This window comes from Melospiza georgiana, chromosome 4 (assembly GCF_028018845.1).
Source record: "Melospiza georgiana isolate bMelGeo1 chromosome 4, bMelGeo1.pri, whole genome shotgun sequence".
NCBI classification, from domain to species: Eukaryota; Metazoa; Chordata; class Aves; order Passeriformes; family Passerellidae; genus Melospiza; species Melospiza georgiana.
The window spans coordinates 10,489,187-10,510,898 of record NC_080433.1 but is presented as its reverse complement, the minus strand read 5'-3'; the positions used below and the strand labels follow the sequence as shown (position 1 = coordinate 10,510,898).

The window sequence follows — 21,712 nt, the reverse complement described above, 5'->3', positions numbered from 1 at the left end:
CTGGTGGGATGTGGGTTTTCCTGCAGCCCAGGGGTGGAGGGAAGCCTTCCTCTCTCCCCAAAACACACCATGCTTTTGGGGCACGGGTGGTCTGTGCCCCCACACCCTCGTGAAACCTCTCTGCTGTAACAGTGGTGACTGCCCTGAATGGAGGCCATGGGGGGATGCTGCTGAGGAGGAGCTGATGTAACCTCTGTGACTCCTCTTTGTGCAGGTCAGTGATGCCCTCAGGGGCTGTTAGAGGAATGGAAAGCCTGGAGCCCGTGTGTGGTGGTCCAAATGAATACTGGGCCCCAAAGGACACTTGCTGTTTGCTGTTTGTTCAATCTCCCATGTGGGATGGGGCAGGGGCTGCAGCCCTCCCAAGAGGGAGGTGTTTTATCTCTTTCTCTCCAGGTATCAGCATCACAGGCAGGCACTGGCCATGCTGGTTCATGCTGGGAGGTGCCTGCTGTAGGTGCACTTGGCCATTGCACAGCTGCTCCCTGAATTAATAACTTGCTTGGTTCTGCTGATTCTGCAGCTTTACAACAGGACAAAATTAAGGTGATTTTCCTTAAAAGCTGGTGCCAGCAAACAGAGGCATGTGGGGATGAACAGCAGGATGGGGGCACAGAAGCTCCCAGGTGCAAGCTGCAAGCCTTTTCCTTCTCCTCCTCAGCTCCATGCAGTGAAAGCTCCCTGTGTTTCCTGCAGGGCTGCTGACAGACGCTCCCATCTCCTGCCAGCACAGCCCTGCAGCGTCGCCTGCTGCTCTGTGGGCTCCATCTGCCCCTCCTGTGGGATCCTCAGGGGGCTGGGGCTGCTCCCGAGCTGAGCACGCTCTCCTGGCTCCAGCACCAGAGCTGCCAATGCAAAGAGCTGCCCAGGAAACGTTTCTCCATGGTGCAGCACTCCAAACTCGCTGGCCAAGCCAGGGGCCAGCATCTTTTCTGCCCAAAGAAGCCCAGAGGAGCACACGTAGGCAACTTCCCATGCTGGGCCTGGACCCCAAACCCACCAGCCAGGTGCCAGAGCTGCCCCTGCTCTCCAGGGCTGGCAGATGAACTCAAACATCCTAGCAGGGCTTTTCCCAGCCCAGCTGCAGCTCCAGGCCCTGCAAAGGCTTCTGAGGAGCTTGGCTTCTTGCTCCTGGGGAGGATGAAGAGCTGCTCTGTCACATATCCCCCTTTCCACAGGGGCCAGAGTTTGGGGAGACAAGAGCAAGCTGTCCAATTCAGGAAGGGGAGGAATTCTGTCCTCCTATCAGTCCCAGGAAGTGTTTGGGTCAGAGGGGATTGGCACAGGGAGATTTTTAATCCTGGGGCTAAGCTGGCACAGAGTGGGGTCGGCACTAATTGGAACCAGTCCTGGGGAAGGGGCAGATGGAGCTGCTCCTTTCAGAGCTGCCCTGCAGCCCAGGCAAAGACAAAGCTTATCTGTGCTGTAGGAAATGCCTTGTCCTGGTCTTGACAAAGTGTCAAACCAAGCCACGTGTCCCTTCATTTTTTTCTACCTTTCTTTCTACTACTGGCCACAATTATTGATTCTTTCCTTTATTCCATGGGCTGGCAAAGCTACTCCCACCCCCTTGTACAAAGGGAGTTTTCCTGAGCTCTTAGGCTGAGGCTTTAAACTCTCTCTTTCTAGCCTCCTTCTCCCTGAGAACAGCTCCCAAACACAGCATTTTCCCCCAAAGAAGCCATTTCAAAGCAACTTGTTCATGTAGGCTTGAATTGGGGATGGATTTGATGAATCAGTTTCAGCAGGGACAGGTTCAGTGCCCAGTTTGGGTGTGGAAATAAAGGGCAGCCACTCATCCCCATGATGGGGCAGACCCTGGGAAAGCTCTGACTCCAGGCAGGCTTTGCTGCAGCTGGAGGATGATGCAGCTGTAATGCAGCTAAATGCAGCATTTTGGAAATGCCTGATGGTGAAGGAAGAACCAGAATGTCTTTGGCATGATCAGTGGTTTTTTTGGGGTTTTCTGGCTTCGGGTTTTGCTGGGCATTTTTTGGGGGGGAGGGTGTTGGTTGGTTTTGTGTATTTCTCTAAAAAATAAAGTATCTTGCAGATGAAGTTCGCATCTTGAATTTTCTTGTTAGTCACCACACTTCAGCATAGGAGAGACTGCCTCACAGTAAGGCAAGATTGAGACTTTTGGGATAGCTCAGGAAGATTCAGTTTTAGGCTAAACCAAATTATTTCTAATTGCAGAAATGTTCACTTATAGGTATTAGGAAAAATAAATGTACAAATAAGTTAAAATTTTGATTTTTTTCCTCCCACATTGAGATGTAAAATGCAACTTCTCCAAGCAGACAGTGATCTCTCAAAGGGTGGGACCCTGCTGTATCTCCCCCAGCACACAAAGCTGCAGCTTTTGCTTGGTGGAGAAGTCAGAGGCACAGGAGGGCAAAGCAAAGGCCTGGTGGGATGAGAATGTACCTGAACTCCTTGTTCCCAGCCATGAGCTTGCTCTGGGGTGCTGTGTTGGTGCCTGCATGTTTATACACTCACAAAATGAATATTGGGGTCTCCCAGGGGCTAAAATAAAACTAAACTTGTTCTGGACCATAACAAGACCCCCCAAATGGCAATGCCCGAGGCAGAGACAGAAAGGTTTTTCTGGAGGAGAGGAAGGAGGTGGGAAGGGGCAGGGGCTGGGGTTTGCCATGGGCTGGGGCAGCATTTCAGGGCTGCCCCCTCCTCTTCCATCAGCTCCTGGAAGCCTCAGGGCCACTTTTTAAAATTCCTTTCCCAAAGAGGCTGCCAGGGTGGAGGGATCATCAAAAGTTCAGCCCCTTGTCACGAACGCTGCCGTTCTTCCGGGGCCGGTGGGCAAAAGTTGTTAGCAATTTCCTCGGGCCATGACCTTTGTTTTGACCATGGCAGAGGAGGATTGCAATCCATCAAAGCCTGCCTGGCCTGGGGAGAGGGCTGAGCAGAAAGGGGGAGCCTTCACCAGGGGCAGGGGGCACAAGGACACAGCTTTGCCCCTCAGGTTTGGTGAGGAGGCAGGGGGGATGCTCAGCTGGAAACTCAAACTTCCCAACGTGGGATCCTGTGAGGGAAACTTCACTGTGTGGACCACAGGAGAAATTTGAGAGTTTTCTTTCATTTTCTTTCCCAAGAGAGGGACACTGGATTACAATTTACTGCATCAGCAGAGCAGGGAGAGACGTCCTGCAGAGCTTGAGCCCAGAGCCAGCCCTGCAGACCAGGCAGCTGCATCAGCACCTAATTCCATCAAGAGCTTGGGCAAAATGGGAGATGCCAGCACATTTACAACCTCCCAAGCCCCAGCCCCTATTGATCCCTGGCTTTTCCAGGCTGCATGGGTTTTTGGAAGGTCCCATAGGACTGTGTTTTGTTAGGAAAATCAGCGGCAAACTTGAGCTCCCCCCTGGGAAATGGCTGGCTCCCACAGCCACCTGCCTCTCCACTCAAGTTCCCAGGGGGGCAGTTCATCCCTGGAGCATCCCTGGTGCTCCCTGCACCCTGGTGTCCCCTTTGAACACATAGCTGCATATGAAACAAATCTCCCCTGAGGAAATGCAGCCTGTGCATACCAGTCTGCTCTGCTTTCCTTGGCTGCCTGCCCCTGCCTCCCTGCCTCCCTGCCTCTGATCTCTGCTTCCCTAGGGAAATGCACAGATTCCCTTGGGAAGTTCCTCAGTCAGTTATGCCCCTGATGAGGCCCTTGGAGAGCACTTAGGTTTTGGGCTCAGCGGGGAGGGTTGCAATGTTTCACCTGTCCCCTTTGTGACACCAAGCATGGCCTTGTAACACCCAGACCTTCCTGTCCAGCCCCATCACTTGCATGACAATCAGGGCAGGTTTTCCCTAGGAAGCAGCTGTGTGCTCACTTCCAGGCACAGCAGAGCATGATATGGAGAAGTGTCCTGCTTATTTCTTTGTCTGACGAGGATCTGTTGAGCTCAGGGAGAAGAAGGGAAGGGAAAGAACTTTTCACACCTCAGACTGAGAACCTTAGGCTGTGTGAGGCAGCTCCTTGGACTGGGAGGCACACGAGTCCCCCAGAAAGTCTGGAGAAGGCAAACCAGAGCTGTCTGTAGTAATGATCCTCTGCTCCCATGCCACTTGATAGCCTGTGTGCCTGAATGCCCATCCCATTTCTCTCTGCATCTGTATTTTGTCTGCCTGACTCAGTTCTCTCTCTGTCTGTGTGCAGTGCAGTCAGCAGCGCTGGGGTTCGATGTCTGTGACATCCCCTCACACTTTGTACACTGGGTGCTCACCAGTTGGCATTTAGCCCCTGCCACCACCAAAACACTAAACACACCCTCCTTGCCATCCTGTGTCCATGCCCATCTCAGAGGCCATGCCATGTGGTCTGGGCTCACCCATTCTCAGGCCTCACTGAAATCAAAGCCTCAGGAGCTGCTCTCCTTTGTCCAGGCCCTGCTCTGCTGCTCTCCCTGCAGCACAGACACCCCTCCATGCCATGGCCACAGCTCCACGTGCCTCAGGGAGCTCTGAGGGGCACCAAACGCTTCCCCAGGCATGGGAACAGCAAGGAGACAGGGCTGGAGCCATAAGTGCCTGCCTTTCCATCAGGGCTGATGCTGCTGGGTGCTCTGACAGGGGCTGTGCAGCATGGGAAAGAGCAGCAGCTTTGGGAGAGCAGCCCCCTGTCCCAGGCACGCCTGCCCCACAGGTGGGTGGGTGCCCACGGAGGGAGCAGATGTTCAGGAGATCAAAGGGGCTGCTCTGCTCCTGCATCCTCCCTTCACGTGTGTGCACACACCCCCTGTGCCTCCCAAGAAACTCCTCATGCTCTCTACCTTCCCTCCAAGATATTTCCCTTCCCTTCCTTTGTTTGCTTTCCAAACCCCCGTTTCTCCTTTGGCACTCCCAGCAGGGGAAGGCACCCTTTGCTCCCACTAACCACATCCAGCCTCCTGGGTTTTCTCCCTGCTGCCCTGCCTCTGGCACTTGGTGCTGCTTGGGTGGGAGGCACAGGGACCTCCTGTCACCCAGGGGGGCTTTGCAGCACCCCTGAACCCCCTCCCCACCATGCCCACCATGGCTGGGAGGAGCTGGGGGCTGTCAGCTTCCCACAGTGACCAGGAAACCCTCTGGATATGTCTGCCTTTGTTCTCTGCAAATTCCTGCAGCTCTCTTATCCCCTCATAGTCCTGGGGGAGTCCCTCAGCCTCTGCTGAAGCCCTGAGACCCCTGTGGATGCACCAGGTGTGATACAACACCTCTAGCACAGGGTGAGAATGCTTTTCATGCTTTTCACCAGCACAGAAAGCCTTTTTGGTACAGCACAGGTCTCCAAAGTGAGCTGCATGCAAACAAAACACTGTTGGGGTGCACGAGGAGAATACAGTTTACACTATTAATAAATAAAACATATTAATTTCATATTAATATAATCCTTTTTAAATGTATAGTTTTGTTATGCTTTATAATATAATTTGTACAGTAGTACCTGCATATAATTTATATAAATTATATATATAATTAATGAGAAATATATATTTTAAAAAATATTTATATTTATATTACATTAATTATATATTTATATATAAATATATAAAATTATATGCATAAATTGTATATATATATATATAATTATATATGTAATTTATTTGGGGCAGATGGCCCTAGGATATGTTTTTTACTTTTACTAATATGGGTGCACAATCAAAAGGGCTGGCTTAAATTACCAACTAAAGGGTAATTTAAAAGGGAAATCAAAGCAAAAGGTGAAGCCTGAATGCCAGAAACTCAGCAGCATGGACACCTCTTTATGGAGATAGAAGTAGCCAAGCTTTGGTGAGCTCCAAGGTTTTGCTCCAAGGTTTTGTTCCAAGGGTTTGCCTCTCTCCTTTTTTTCCCCCTAGCACAACACAGCCAGAGACCTTCCAGTCACTACATGTAGTGGTGCTCCACAAAAATGGGAAACACAGGATGGAAAATGAATGGTTAGCACAGAGCAATAAAACCATTCGGATGCAGGGAGATATGGTAGCAATGTATTAAATGGGGAACAGAAAAAAAGCCAGATGGTTGATCCAATTTACTTTACAACTCCAGATGACTTCACAAAGAGGTCACTTGGTGAAACTGAAAGGCAAATGCTTCAGCTTGGATGAAAGCAAACAGCTCATGCCTGCCAACATAACATGGAGGAGACCAGGAATGTCCTGCAGCAGAACAGCACTGACAGATCTGGAGAAGGAACATTTTCAAAGGTTTTTAATAGGTTATCACCTTTAGCCTGCATTGCTGCTGCAGCCACTGTTATGCTGGGATTAACACTTCAAATGCCAGGATTTTACAGCATGAGTGATGAACTGTTCATGCTCCTCATCAAGAGCTCACAGAACAGCAGCACTTCCTGCCACACAGAGGTGAGATGTGGATGTCTTCAGTGCTAAAATCCTCATATGCCCATTCCTGAAGTCCAGCAACTCAGCATTCCTATCCCACAGAGCCCAGCAGTGGTGGCAAGGACACCAGGCAGGTCACCCAGGCAGCAGGTGAAGGAGCCTCCCAATTCCTGGTGTCCCTGCCCTGGCTACAAACAATTCAAAGGGCTTGGAATTGAGAGCAGCATGGAACTGTCTGTGCTTGAACTGCTTTATTTCTTGTGCATGAGAGGAAAACAATAATAATTCAATTTTTTAGACATTATTAATTTTCTTGTGCTGCCATGCAAACACTGCTTTGGGATGAACTTCTGGCATATTGCTGCTGGAAGGGAGGCTCCCCTCTCCTTCTGCAGCCCTCTGAGAGGAAGCACCAGCCTTTCTCCAGAAGATGTTCCAAAAAGATTTTGTCTGTAGCCAGCTGAGTAAAAGTGGCCTTTGCTGGGAAGAGTTACAGTGGCACTGCAGGCAATGGATGAAAGAAGTTTTGCAAAAGGTACCTGCCCCTCTCACTACCAGGAATACTGCAAGGTGTCCCTTTCTCCCTTGTTGTGCTCAGTTCTCCAGCTAGGACAGCTGTTCCCCTCTCCTGCCCACTTCCAGCCCCTGTATTTGGGATCTGCAGCCACAGAACAGCCCCAAGGTTTGCACTGGGGTGGGGTTTGTGCATCACTTGGTATTCAGGCAGTGCACACGTGGGCCAGGGGCTGACAGGGAAAAGGAGCTGAGCTCCTGCAAACCCTCTTGGACACAGGAAGGACAAACAGCCTCTAGAAATGCTGGGAGACCACCCCTGATATTTTCTTTGCAGTCTCTCCCAACAGATCAGCCTTGAACTACCTAAAATAACGTGGTAGCCTTGATTTCCATAGCTTTTGATTCCCAGCATGTAGCAAGGGCTGGGAAATGACATTTTTGGCACATTGTCAGGAAGATTTTAACCCCAGAATGCTCCTGTACAGATGTTTTTCTTGCTTTCTCTAAAGCAAAGCCAAAGGAACAGTATGGGATGCTCTGAATGAGATGCCTAGGAAGACAGATTTGGGGTTTCCCAGCCAGCTCTACTTTGGCTGAGAGCAGCAGGAACATCCCAGCCCTGGAAGGGCCTTCTTGTCACGGCCTGTTCCCTGCAAACACGTTTGAGAGGCAGGATGGGGCCCCCACCTGCCTCTCTGAGCTGCCTCTATCAAACAGCACACCCAGCCAAACCACACTCAGGTCTGTCTGGGCTCTTGCTTAGGGCTAAACACCTTTTGCCAAGCTGCTTCCCTGCACTATCAAGCCTTTGCTCTCCAGAGTAACAGCTCAGACTTCACTTAACTAAAGAAATTTTTTTGCTTTGAATTTTCCCCTGGGATGGTTCACTTTTCCCCCCAATTTTTCTTTTCCTCCTTCATGCACTTTCTCTGGAAATAAATAAATGGGTAATTTTCTTTTAACCTCCCCAGCTATTTCAGGCACAGGCTGAAATGTGTGTCCATGGAGGTGGCCCCAGCCTGTGTGTGCTATTTGGCTGTGTAAGGGATGAGTTTACACTTTCCTATTTTCCAGGAGATGCATATTCTGCCTGCTAACATCAGCAGGTCAGGACAGGGGCATGCAACAAGCAAGGTACCACCCTTCTGCCAGCTTCTGCATGTTTTCTTCCAGGCTTTCTTCTTCTGGACACTTGCATGCACTTCCAGGCATCATTCATACAGCCTGATTAAAGTTAATACACCCAGGTGTGAAAACTACCTTCTAAAACAGGGTTTTGAGTCAGATGTGCAGGAACATTTCAAGTCCTCTGGTGACTACCTAAGTGTCAAGCCTGCTCTTAAACTTTCCACTGCCAGCTCTGCAGAACAAGTGCAATATTATCCATTTCCCCAAGTCCTTTTCCATTAGGCTGAACCATCTCACTGTTAACCTGCAGTGCTTGCCTCTCCCATCACAACTTCACAGAGCTTTTTTTCCTCATTTAATGCCTCCTTTGTTCCCTGTATTTGTCCACTTTCCTAAGGTGCTGATGTGGCTTAGGGTTTGTTTAGTGTGCCCAACTGGAATATTATGCATGCTTATACAAAGATGAATAAAGATCAATATTCTCATTGATTTGCCCTGGGTCATCAGGCTACTTCCAGCAGTACAGCTCACCTTACAAAACTGTGCTGCAACAATGCTGCGGGAGGAGCTCTGAGATTGTCCTCAAGTGCTGCTTTTGTTTCACATCTGACTTGCAAAAATCTGTGTACAAACACTGAAGGGAGTTTGGATGAAGACATAACAGGGTTGCTAACTGCACTAGGTACACCTGGATGGGATATCCCATTTTCCTCTGCATCTCTAAAAACCTTGGTGACAGTTCCTCTTACCTGGAATAAAGGACCAGGATGTTCCAGATAATGCCTCAGTCAGCTTGGGGGAGCTATAGGGGGTACAAACTCCCCAGTCCTGGACTTCAGCTGTGAGGTACATAAATCTGAGACCCTTCCTTAATGACCTGCTTTGAATCACTGCTGACACTGACTAACACTGAATACATTTCTGAGGACACCAATTTTTGAATCCAAGTGCAACAAGTTTCTTCCTCTTTCCTGAGAAGGAAGATACAAAACTAACAGAGAAAAGTAAAAAGTAAATAACTCTAACATCTTCCAGTGTGAGAATCACAGTCAAACTCTTATCTAGTTACTATTTTGCTTTTCAAAAGTGGGCAAAACCTGGATTTGTGAAGGTTTTGCTATCTTCATGAAAGAAAGAGACCATCAGATCCTGCACAAACAGCCACATTTTGTCACAGACAAGCATCTGCAGAGAGCTCACTCATGAGCTGGATGAAACCATCAGGAAGGACCAAAACACCTCTGTATCAAAAAGTACTCTTTGAATCAAGAACAGCACAGCCAAGCATGCACATGCAAAGGCTTATCCGTCACTACATGTGTGTCACAAAGCCAGAGCCCAGGGCTCAGTCAGGAAGCTGGACCAGCAACTGTGACAAAAAGCTGTAACAGGTATCCAAAATCTAGAAAGAGGGGGACTTCAATCCAGACACACTTATTGCCCAGCACAGAAATGTGCTGAAAAGCAAATGAAGAAATAAATACCATAACCATCTATGGAAAACAAGAGCTGGCACCTAAATGCAGCAGCAAAGAGCAGTAAAACAAAAAACCCCAACCTTGCAAAGTAATCTTATTTCCTAAGAGCAAATTTAAAGCATTTCTTCCAGAAACAGATTAAATAAGCTTGGAATCAGGATTTCCTTAGCAGTCAATCTCCAATTGAGAGGAATGAGACAATAAAAGGCTTATCTAGCATTTCGAGTCTACTTTACATGAGGGCACACACATTAGAGCCTCAGGTTAAAAACACTGCATAAAACCAGTGCTGCTGCAGCTTGGCAAATGCCCTTCATGGCACAATGTAAAATTCCTACTGCTCCTGGTTCACTGCAATCCTTAGAGAAGATGATTTCAAAACATATTTAAGTTGTAATTCATCAGCTTCTATTTTCCATGGAAGAAATCTCAGCATTGAGCATTAGGAAGAGTCAGGGTACAGTTTGGATCAGAAGCAACAACCTTGTGATGGGAAATGGATTGTGTTTGTTTTATCTAAGCAGCACAGTTGTGTTACTGTAGCTCTCTCCTGTGACAGAAGATAGAGGGAGCAGAACTACTGACCCATTTTTCAAGGAGAATGATGCTCCAGAATCCTGGAGTCCTACTCAAAAGCCTTGCCTGCAATCCAACATTATTGCTGCAAATAGCTTGACCCTGCTCCTTGCTCTTGAATTCCAACTTTACAGAAGAGCTCATACACAGAGCTCAGGTAGAAGGTCCTTGCACAAACAATCCCACTTTCCAAAGGCTGCCAATGCCCCAGACAGAAGTGACAAGGAACTCCATACACACACGCATTTTTATTTTAATAAATAGAGTTTTACAGGCTCAGGCTTTTTTTTTTTTAATCACATATACAGAACAGGAAATGCCTGACCAAGTAACATGAATTAAACTACCAACCTTGGGAAGGAATACATGCCCTTTAGAACACTGAAGACCATAACTGAAAGGGGATTTGACATCAGCAGCACAGTAATTTACTTCACAGATCAGATAACTTGAGAGAGACAAGGCCAAAGCAAAGAGAGTGACCCTAAATGCACCACTTGTCTTTAGAGAGTCACAACAGTGTGAGGAAAGCCAAGAGCCCAAGTGCCTCCATTTCCTAGTGCCACTTCTGGATGAATATGTATGTCTTCACATCCTTAGAGCAATGCATTCTAACCACAAGTAGAGAGGCTAAGCACAGCAGGTATGCAAAATTATTCGATTGAAGAACAGATACTGGATGACACAGTAATGTTAAATTTCAAGATTTTAAATTAGCAGATGCTTTTGCATCCCCTTCAGTATGGCAGTGGAACAGATCCCACCTTCTCTCATAGAGCTTTAGTCCAAAAACTTCCTGTTGGCATTAGCACCAAAGAGAGCCACTCTGATTTCTGGCATCATCTGAAGAGAAAGAACACATCAGTTATGTGAAATGGGCAATAAAACTGCTGCAGGTTCTTCCTGCAGGCACTCTGGGATACTTAGGTTGGCTTCAAAATTAACAAGTCAGTTCAGCTGAGCTTGCTGAAGTCTTTCCCTGATCACACATTGCCTGCTATTCTGTAGACTGAAAGCACTGCCTGTACTGCAGCACATGAAAGAGATGCCAGAGCTAGAGTTTTCTGCACTTGGGTGTAATAGGTCTCAGCCAAAGTTTGTACTCAAGCTAGCTTCAGTAATTCAAGTTAGCCTCAGCATTTCAGCATCTTGATTGCAGTGCAGTCATAACCAAGGCTTTCAGTATCATAATTTATAGAGTTTTATGCTTAAACAATTCAAAAGGAATCATGTTCTTCTGCTGCACAAACAACAGGTGATTTGCTTCTTTCCATTCAAAAATAACTTCCTACTGGTCATTCCCAATGAAATCTGATGCCATGCACTATTGTGACACTTTGGAAACACAAGGATTTCATTACAAGAACAAACTAGTTAATTGTATTTTGTTTACCCAGGTTGTTGGAGAAACTCACCTGCTGGGCTACAAGGTCCAGCCGACTTTCCAGGGTATTAGAAACTTTAATTTTGCCATCACCATTGTAGATTTCAACACCACCAGCACTAAAGATGGACAACAAAAAAAGAAATAATTCAGTGAAATCCATGGATCAGGATCAGAATGTGGCAAACCTATCCCAAATCAGCATTTATAGACAAGTCAGATACATAGGTAACATTTATTTATTTAAAAAAATAACCTTTTTGATCATGTTTTAATAGGAATCAGCACAAAGATCCAGAGAAGCAGCAGCACAAAGGATCTCAGAGTTATTAGGGACCACATCTATGTGCAAGGACCCTCATCAGTATGTTTTAAATGGAAGTGGAGCTTTGCAATTTGTCCCTTCAAAACAGCTTCTGGCTCTGTGTTATTAAGAGAGTGTCACATTTTGGGAAGTGAGGAAAGGAGGTAGAAGTGCTGTTTGTTGGCCCACAGATAAAGATGGCAGAATACACAGCTTTGTCTATGGTACCTCTATGATACCATATGGAAACAGAGCCCTGCAGACAGAACAGACATAAACCCCATCAAGTGATTGTCCTGCAGCACTTCATGACTCCGTTTGCTTCATCTTGAGACAGAAAGCATGGCTACATCCATCTTCTCTCTCCTTAAAAGACCAGTGGTTCAGTTCCTATGCACAGTGATTTCCTGCTCCAGTACTGTGAATCAGGCTGGAGATTGCACAAAACTTTTCCTCACATTTTTGGTGGGGACAGTGCTTGTCTAGAGAAAACTGCAGAGTGTGTGTCTGAAAAGCTCAAAGAAGTGCCAGGCACACAAGAAGAGCAGCAGCCACTCTGAGGACATTCCACACTTAACTTTCTGACACTAATGTGAGCTGTGGCTTGAAAAGTTGCATTAAGTTAGTGCCCTGTACAAAACAATCCCATTTTCCTTACATATCTTCTGGCAGGAAGCTGTCTTGGTCAATATGAACGTCCACATCCCTTTTTATGGCATTTTTGTAGATGGGAATGCTCTTGTGTACAGCAGTCTAGGACACAAGATAAACTTCCAGTTAGCATGGACAAATGCCACTGCAGCACATGGGTTTGATCATTCAATCACTTGCAGTAATAGAAAAAGGTATTGAGGCCTCTTTTTTTATTTTTAATTAAGCAAATGCATTTCAGTTTGGCTCTTCAGCCAAACCCAGTTATTATTCTTAATACTGTAGCTAGGTCTAAAGTTTCCAAGGTAAGATCCAAGCAGGGAAATGACTCCCAACTTTGGAAGCACACTGTAGCTGCAACAGAAGTGCAAAAAGCAAAGTGCATAGCACACAGAGAGGGGGATCTGAGCAGCAAATCCAGCAGGGCACTGTCAAAATATTGCAGGTGTCTCACCTTAACCATGGGGAGATCCTGCTTCCTGCACCGAACAACTAATCTGGGCTCAAGCAGCTGGTAGAACCCCTGCAAGGAATAACCATTACAACCATTTCAGTTTCAGGAAATCAATTGTTTCTTTGTCACAATTATTTACCCCCAAGAAAGGAAACCTGATCAATTTGAAACCCAAGTCCCAGCAATACCAGCCTCATTTATTTAGATTTTTGCCCACGAGTTCACCTCACACAGCCATTCTGGAAGGACAACACCAATGTTTGGGGAAGAGCCCAAATATGGATGATGCTTTTGGAACTCAAGTGCAACTAAACATAGGGAATCTCAGGACTGTGGTGCCCAGTTCCAGTCTGAAGGGACCTACAATGATCATCTGGTCCAGCTGTGAGCACAGATCCCTCACTGGATCTAACATAAGGAGCCAAGAGAAGTGTGGCCAATTTGCAAGAACAAGAAAGGGGTTTTTTTGATGTACAGCAAGACCAGACCTGAGTGTGAGAAAGAAACAACACCCAGCTGGAGGCACAAGCTGGCAGGAGGCACTACTGAGAAAACTCTGCCATCAAGTGTGACAGGAGAGCTCGTGATGGCTCCTGGGAGCTCCCAGCAACAGGCCCAGTCCGTGCCAGAAGGAGGCACCAGAGCCCACAGCACTGACCTGGCCAAGGCTCACTGGACTTTCATGTGTTCATTTCTGGGGCTTGAGGGGGTTCTTCTAGGCAAGCAAAGCTCTGGGTGCTGCTTTCTGTGCCTGCTTCTGTCACAGGCTCATTCCATACTACAGTAAATTTGTCAAGGCTTATTCTTATTAAGTCTCAGATGCTGAAAAGGTTTTCGACAGGTATTGACTGATTTGTGGGCTTGGAGGAGCAGCATCCAAATCATCACTACAGAGCTTCATGTGTGCACCCTAAAATGAGTGTGTGCAATGGACCTGCTGCTGGTGTCCCAGGTTCTACACCTCAAAGTAAGCCACAGCCTTGTCTGCTCAGAGCCCAAGACTCAAAGATACTGAAGTGATGTTTAAAACTCAGGGATCACTCAGAACAGCATTTGATCCAGACTCTAATACAACTGGAACTTTCAGAGGGCTATTTCTCACAAAAGAAACCTAGGGGGCTAGGGCAGCAATGATCCATTTTTTACAATTTGAATATTTACCTGTAGAACTAGTCCATCCAGCAGTGTCTGGTACCTGGCAGAATCTTTCACCACCTTGGCAAGTCTCTGCTTGGCCTCATTCAGCAAATCCTACATTCAGAAGAAATCAGATCAGCAGAGCCCATCTGTTTGGCATTTGGTTTCATGCCTACCAACTTTCTGTACTTCTATTATAGCTCTCACACCCTGCCAACACGTAAATGTACACTCCAGCTGGTGTTCATCCAAGCTAGACCTCCATCTCTGTGCATGGCACACCATCCCTGCCCAACACTCCCTTCCTCCTGCCCTGGGCTGACCTCATTACAACCTGACAATAATTCCTGCTGTGTGAAAAAGGGAGAGCTCAGGAGTAAAAGAATGGTACTTAAAATGTTAACTTAGATAAATTAAATATGTAGCAAATAATTGCTTCATGTAAAATAATACAGTTGTCCAAATAAATTTTTTTCAGCTTTATGGTCAAGCAAAGAAATCCAATCTATTTTTCTATCAAATAATATTCAGGTTAGGTATTCTTTAATTGTAAGTAAATGCAAAGAGAGAGCTTATTTTTAATTTGAAGTAGCTCTCTTGATTATCTTTACTCAGCAAATCAGCATAGGATGCGACTGAATTTTAAAGAAATTTTTAAAGAGTCAACTCAAAGTTCCTAAAACTGAACCATCAGAAATGCTCCAGATAAAGAAACTCTCTCCTGTCCTACCTCATGGTGTTTAGAAAAAGAGTGCACAGAACCACAATCAGTATGAAGATATAGAACTATCACACTTTACTGCCATGGTCAAACCCAGTTACTCTGTCCTCCCTAGGGAAACATTGCATTTCTGCCACTGCTCATCTCATGAAAGAAGCCAAAGATCTGATAAGGAAAGAAAGAGTGAGCAGCATGTGACTTTAAATGTCTTAAAATGAGGAAGACTGTTTAGAATTACTCAGAAGCATGAGGCTGAGTCAGCAGATAAATGAGGAAGAGATTACCCAGCAGAGACCAACACAACAGAGTTAGCCCTTGCGCAATCCACCTTCCTCCTCTCTGGAAATACAATCTGAAGTTTGAAACTCATTTTAAAGAATCAATAAACCGGTGATTTTCTTCTGCTAACTCTTCTTTTTCATGGTAGCATCAACCTGAACATTTATCCCATCTCAAGCTTTTCCAACAGCTCAACAGCCCCATCTAGCAGAACATGGAACAGCCAAACTATCCCTGAGGTGGGAGAGCACAGCAAAGCTGCTCAGAGCAGGATGGGGACACATGCCCATGGTGAGAGATAAACACAGGAAACACAAACTAGCCTGAATGCTCCCTGCTCTGATGAATGATTACTCTGTGTCAACACAGAACAAGAAGCAAAACTTTTCATGGCCTATGGGCCACTGAAGGACACAAAAACTCCCAGCTAGTGGTGTTTTCAGCCTCCTTGCTTATGCTATGCTGGGTTTTTTATATAAACACTACTTCAGGCAAACAGGATTTCAAAGTTCTACCAACTGTGCAAGAGAGAGGTGCTGCTCTTGAAAGAAACAAGCCACTGTGCAAATGACAGATACAACACTGCCTGCAATGCTCCTGACAGACCAATGCACTTCCCTAAAACAGCAGGTAATGGAAACTGTGAAAATAGGGAGATAGCAAAGCTGGATTAAATCCTCAAGGCCCTTTCAGAGCAGCTTGGAAAGCCCTTTTTGTATGTTGAAGCAAACATCACTCAATCAAAAATCCTGTATTTTCTGGAGAGAACAGTTCCATTTCCTAACTTATGGCAGAAATAGAGACTGTGTGTCTGCTTCAGAGATACTCACTGCAATAAGGTCATCCCTTGCCTTGAGGACCTTCAGCCTTGCTTGATTCATCAGGTTGGACATCTGGCTGCAAGTTGCATGATAAAGCTGGATCAATCTATCAGTCTTTGACAGAAGAACTGTAACATTTGCATTTAAAGGTAACAATTCTACAACACTTAAAGCCAAGGTCTGTTCACCTGCCTGAATCTGTTTCTGGACTTGCACAAAAGATTAAACTGCAGAAGCCCCTTCTTGGTGAAGACCCAGCCAAACTAAACCCAACATGGTCATTTATCCCAGGGTAACAGAGCAGGGTAGAGTTCTAGATGTTAACTACAAAAAGAAATGTGAAGGATTCTTTTATCACACTGTTACACCATTGTAGCTCAGTTTTGATCATTTGTCCCCAGAAAATAAAACAGGAACTCATAATTAGAACTAAATATGTTGTCTACAGTTTGAGTGCTTGCAGGGCCAGGAGAATTTTGCATAAAATTAACAACAAAATGCAGGCTCAGGCTCTGAGGTCAGCTGTCTAGCCCAAGCAACTCACATTTTCTTTTGTTGTTCAATTTGCTTCTCCTTCTTTTCATAATACTCCATGATTTTCAGCCTCTGTGTCTGAACAAGGCGACCCTTCTCAATGTTGAATTCTTCTTCTGCCTACAGTAAAAATTAAAGAACTGAAGTGGAAATTGATTCCTTGGGCTGAAAAAAACAGAACCAAAATGTAACAGAGCACATTCACACACAGGATAGGATGATACAATCTATGGTTCCATATAAAAACCCTTCACCTCTTTAAGTAATTCTTACACAAGGAGGGTGACAGCACAGCTTTTAATTTTTTTTTTTGTAAAGCCTCACTAGACAAAATGTAAAAACATGTGGATAATTGTCCTACTTATATCTGAGAATCCAATCTCAACTTCTGAATTCTGTTTGCAGATCTTCAGGAATACAAGCTTTAGTACTGATTAAATATTTATGTAAACCCAAATGTTTAAGGGAGATTAAATATTATCAGCAACATGTATGCTGAGTCCAATACCAACAAGGCATTTCCCTGGTGGTGTAATGCAGATTGCTGGGGCTGAAAGGCACCATTAATCCTTCTTCAGTAAACATCTATACTCTAACATCAGGTTAATATTAAACCCAGTCTCTTGTGGCTTAACTTAAGTGAAGCATTCAGCAAGTAATTCAACTCCTGCCTTAAATACTAATTTAGTGGGGGAAGGTGTCCTACTCAATCCAGTTTAGTCACATTTCCTCTCAGCTCTCCTGATTGCTCAAAAAAGGGGTTGAACATTGATATGAATATATTTATATTCAAGAACCACCAAAACATTGACCAAAACCAGCTCTGAGTCATTTTCATTTGTCAAAAACTAAGGAATGCTATCTTTGGTACATTTTTGCTATGTAGTAACTAAACAGAAACCAGCTGTAGCTTACAAAGGTTTCTAGTTCTCTCTGACTGCAACTTTCAGAGCAGGATGTGGGAGGCAGTTTTCCTTTTGCACTTACTGACAGTGAACTTCCATTTTTACCTTGGCATCTATTTCTTCAGCCTTTTCATTGGCTTCCTGCTCGATGAAAGCCATCATGTGCTTGATCTGTAACCAGAGAGAGGAAAGAAAATGTTTTCTGTAGGGAAGGACACTGACCAGAGGAAGCAGGTGTATGTATCTACTCATCTGTACAGCCTCCATATCCATTTACTCTTTCATATGATATTGTTTTGCAAGGAAATGACATTGAGCATACACAATGAAGAGCCAGTTAATCTTGACATATATTACAAGAAAACTATTTCCCCCAATAATTCTATATAATGCTGTTTCACTAGCTGCCATTAGGAGAATGCACTTCAGGTATGCAACCATAAAAACCCCAAAACAAACCAACCAACACCAAAGAAAATTTGTATCAATGCAAGGCCATTTTTGGGTATAAATGTGAAGGTATTTTTGTTCTTCAGTAATGAGACCAACTTTTTCACCCCTGGGATTATTAAATAAACCTCCCAGGCTTCAAAAATCCTCAGGCAGCAAAATGAGTCTGTTTGTTATGACATTTCCATGAAACAAAAAGATTACACAGATGGCATCTGAATGAACCTGGGCCTTCCACAGATGAACAGTGAAGCCAAGCCAAGTGCCACTGACCACTCTGGTCAGATCTGTACAGCCACAAGTTCCTTTGAACACCAGAGACCCTTCTCTTGGGAAACTGTAATGAATTCTGTAAAATCCTATAATGGCACTTAGGAGGGGCTGGGGAAGGAGACAGCAGCAGCAACACTCTGTGACCCTGACCACATCAACAATGTCACATGCTGCTTCAGAGCCCCACAGGAACCAAAAAGTTCTACTTGAAAAGCATTTCTGCAGCCACCCCAAAGCACTACAAAGCCCAGGTCCAGCAGCTGAGAGAGCAGGAAAGCAACCAGAGCCAGTTCTGTTCAGCCACCACAGGCCCCTCTGTGAGCAGGCCTCAGCTCAGGCTCCCATTCCCATGGAAGGACTCATTCCCAACCAAACTGCAGCTGGGATGAGGCACAGACACTTCCATGGCCACGTGGAGCAGACCCTAAAACCCACTGACTTTCTGTCTGATTGCCCTTAGTGATGAGAGACATTCTGCAGAAAATCCAGTCACAATAAACTCACACAAAAGACTCCATTTACAGAATCTCACGTTAAAATGAAATGTTTTAAAGAGTTTAGAAAGGTGCCAAGCTGAAAAGTGAGCCAATGTGCAGCACTAAGCCCATAGAGATGAAAAAACAGAAGTGAAGAGACAAATGAAGATTTTAAACACATGTTAGCAGAGTGGAACAAGTGAACAGTAACATCTACATCCTCAAAATCAAATCAGCAGGTTTGCTTTTAATTTGTGTCTGCAAAGACTTTCAAGTGCTTGTCTACCTACTCTGCCTTCCAGAAAGGACAAGAGAGGCATTTAAAACAAGGATATTGATATTATTCTGCTGAATAGCCTATTGTTGAAGAGGACTGGGAACTTAGCAGCAGCAGCCTTTATGTGACTGAGTCACTTCCTGCAGTGTAGTCTGGTTTCTGAATTTTGGACAAGCACTTTTAACAGTTCTGGGTGTTCAGGAAACATCCTCTGTGTAAAGAAAGGGAATGAGATGGAAGCAAGATAATATGGAATGCACTTCTCCTAGACTGATAAGACTGAACAGTGTTACTTCCTTCAAAAGCTGCTGTACTGAAATCCCCTTTTGTTTTTCTAGAAATGAAGAGAGATCCAAAGCGAGATTTTCACATCTATAAATAGGATCAGTTTTAATAACAGTGACAAAAATGTATTTTGAAATGAGAGACTTATTTTAAGGCAGTATTTCCTGCAGAAAGGAGGAAGGGCTTTTCCAGTCAGGAGCAGTGTGATTATCCTTTCCAAGGGAAGTTCTAGATGTTAGATGGGCTTCAGAAGTGACCAGATGGAACAATGTATTAAATTCCTTTGACAGAACAACAAAGCAAGTCTGACAGTGGGAAAAGTCTCAGTCAGAGATGATTTTCAGAGTGACAATCACTGGAAGTGTGGTGGCAAGGAGGACCTGCTGGGAAGTGATGCCAGACTGATCCACGTGCAGGACTGTGGATCACCATCAGCACTGTCCAGTTAACAGGATCATGCTGGGCCCAGGAGTGCAAAGCACTGACAGGAATGTGCACATGTGGAATGCCATCAGAATCACATGTTTGATACATCACCAGAGCCTGAACTCACCTTTGAAGTTCAGGTCTGGCTGAGCAAGACCACCTTAATGTCAGCTTTATTTTTATTATCTTCATAAAAGAGGCAGGAAAAAAAAACCCAACCAAAACACAGGAGCTTTGCAGATAAAAGGAATACAATGTAATGTTACAACTCTCCTTCTGGAGAAAGGCAACCCACCAATTTTACTTTCATTGTGATGCTGCCTTGCCAAGAGACTATGTTTACTGAATGAGAAAGTGAGACACAAGTACTTGTGATGCAGAGGACAGAGGGAACTCGCCTGATCTGCTCATCACCTGCACAAACTCCCCACACCAGTGCTGACTGGATGCCCACGGCCTTTGACACCACACACCAACCCCAACCCAGCTGAAAGCAGTTTTTTTAGCTGAGGGCAGTGTTTACTGTCAACAGGGACAGGGTGCCCTGCCTCTGGAGGAGTGTGCACAGCCAGACTTCAGTGCTGGAAGTTTCCATTGCAAGCCAGCCCCTACTCTGGTTAGGATGTAGAGCTGAGAAGGGCATTCAGCAACAGTGAGCAGCCCACCCACATGCTAAGGTACAGCTAACTGCAGGTAACACAGCTACAAGCCAAAAACAGATGGCAAATCCTTAGGGAACCATAGAATCATTAAGGTTGGAAAAGACCTTCAGGATCACCCAGTCCAACCATCAACCATAACCTTTAATCTACTAAACCACTTCAGATCCAGACACCTCCAGGGATGCTGATTCCATCACCTCCCTGGGCAACCCATTCCAATGCTCGAGCACCCTAACAGCAAGGTATTTTTTTCTAAAATCTGATGTGAATCTCCCCTGTCTCAGGTTAAGGCCACTTTTCCTAGTTCTCCGTTCTGCAGGAAGAAGAAACCGGCCCTCACCTCTCAGCATCCACCGCAGCAGCCTGTAAAAGCACAGCGCTCATCTGAGGCTCTGCATTTACCCGCCCGGGGTGCAGTTAACCCCGGCAGACAGCACACAGCGTGCTCGGGAACCCTCCCGTCACAGCCTGGCCTAACACGGCCCCAAAACGCCTCAAGGAAGTTCCCTGTGGGGCCCACCCAGCCCGGCAGGGGAAAAATCGCCTTCTTGTCGGGAGACTCATCTATCCAAGCCAGGATCCCTCCCCTCCATTGATCTTCCGTTCCCAGAGCAGCAGGCCCGGCAGGGCAGCACGCCCGGGCCCAGCGCTGCGCTGAGGGCCCGGCGCCGCCAGCCCCGCTCCCCCTCAGGGGCTCCGCTCGGGCCGGGCCGCGCGGCCCTACCTGCTTCTGCACGTCCGCATCGCTGAGCGCCATGGCGGCGGTGGCAGGGACGGTGACAGTGACGGTGGCAGGGACGGTGGCAGTGACGGTGACGGTGACAGTGGCGGTGTCGGGGGCAGCCGCAGGCCCTGCAGACGCGGCCGCTGCCGTCGGTGGCCCCGAGCGGAATCAGATCCGGTTCGGGTCGCGGCCGGGGCGGGGGCGCCACACGCCCCGCCCACCGCGCATCTGGACCAATAGGAACTCGACGAACGAATGATGTCACACCACCATATATGGTGATCGCGTCATTGTCATTGTCACTGTCGCTGTCCCCGTGTCATTTGCGGGCTGTCACAGCTGCAGCGGACAGCGCTGACACGCGGGACGAGCTCCCCTGCCAGCCCCCAAAGCCGCTTCGTGCTGGCAGCAGGGAGAAGCAGAAAGATGCAGGAAACAGCTGGACAAGGGGAGGGCAAGGAGGGCCTGGCAGCAGTGCTCTTGCTGCTACTGTTCTTCTCTTTACGGCAAAATTCAAACAAACTTCATAATTAGTAAATTACGGCAAAACTCAAAGAAACTTCAAATTCAAACAAGCTTCAAAATGTCTAATAGTATTGGTTTGTTCTAATTGGCAGGAGGTTTCCGCTTCCACTCTGCAGGAACATTTTGCGGAAAAGACAAAATCATTCCCCTACAAATCACTGTCAAATGTGGTATTTGTCACATCCATGCTTCTTCCTGATTTATTTCCATTTCCTTTTTTTTATGCGGTTTTTTTTCCTGCGTGGAAAAGCTTATTATAAAACTCTGTTTGTAACTTTGCTGTCTTTTCATATTGCCTTTATAATGCTGGAAACCAGCCTGTACTTTGGGTCTGGGGAACGCTTCACTATTACTTCAGGCACCATCTAAATGATATTGAAAC

The 21,712-nt window shown here is 46.1% G+C and overlaps 1 protein-coding gene across 1 annotated transcript; it reads right to left on the bottom strand.

Annotated features, from left to right (window-relative positions):
• Positions 1-10,271: 10,271 nt before the first annotated feature.
• On the bottom strand, positions 10,272-20,990 carry ATP6V1E1 (ATPase H+ transporting V1 subunit E1). Its single transcript, XM_058023216.1, has 9 exons — positions 20,806-20,990; positions 17,338-17,403; positions 16,338-16,447; positions 15,803-15,869; positions 13,997-14,086; positions 12,836-12,904; positions 12,389-12,483; positions 11,458-11,545; positions 10,272-10,885 (listed from the first exon to the last, which is right to left on the bottom strand). The coding sequence occupies exons 1-9, from the start codon at positions 20,836-20,838 to the stop codon at positions 10,823-10,825; spliced, it is 681 nt and encodes a 226-aa protein (XP_057879199.1). The 5' UTR covers positions 20,839-20,990; the 3' UTR covers positions 10,272-10,822.
• Positions 20,991-21,712: the final 722 nt, after the last annotated feature.

Excerpts from the sequence above, each read along its gene's own strand:
- ATP6V1E1 (XM_058023216.1), bottom strand. The coding sequence starts at position 20,838 with ATGGCGCTCAGCGATGCGGACGTGCAGAAGCAG. Across the intron at positions 12,484-12,835 it reads AGGATCTCCCCATGGTTAAG|ACTGCTGTACACAAGAGCAT; the intron begins GTGAGACACCTG and ends CTTGTGTCCTAG. Across the intron at positions 10,886-11,457 it reads TGGACCTTGTAGCCCAGCAG|ATGATGCCAGAAATCAGAGT; the intron begins GTGAGTTTCTCC and ends CTTTCTCTTCAG.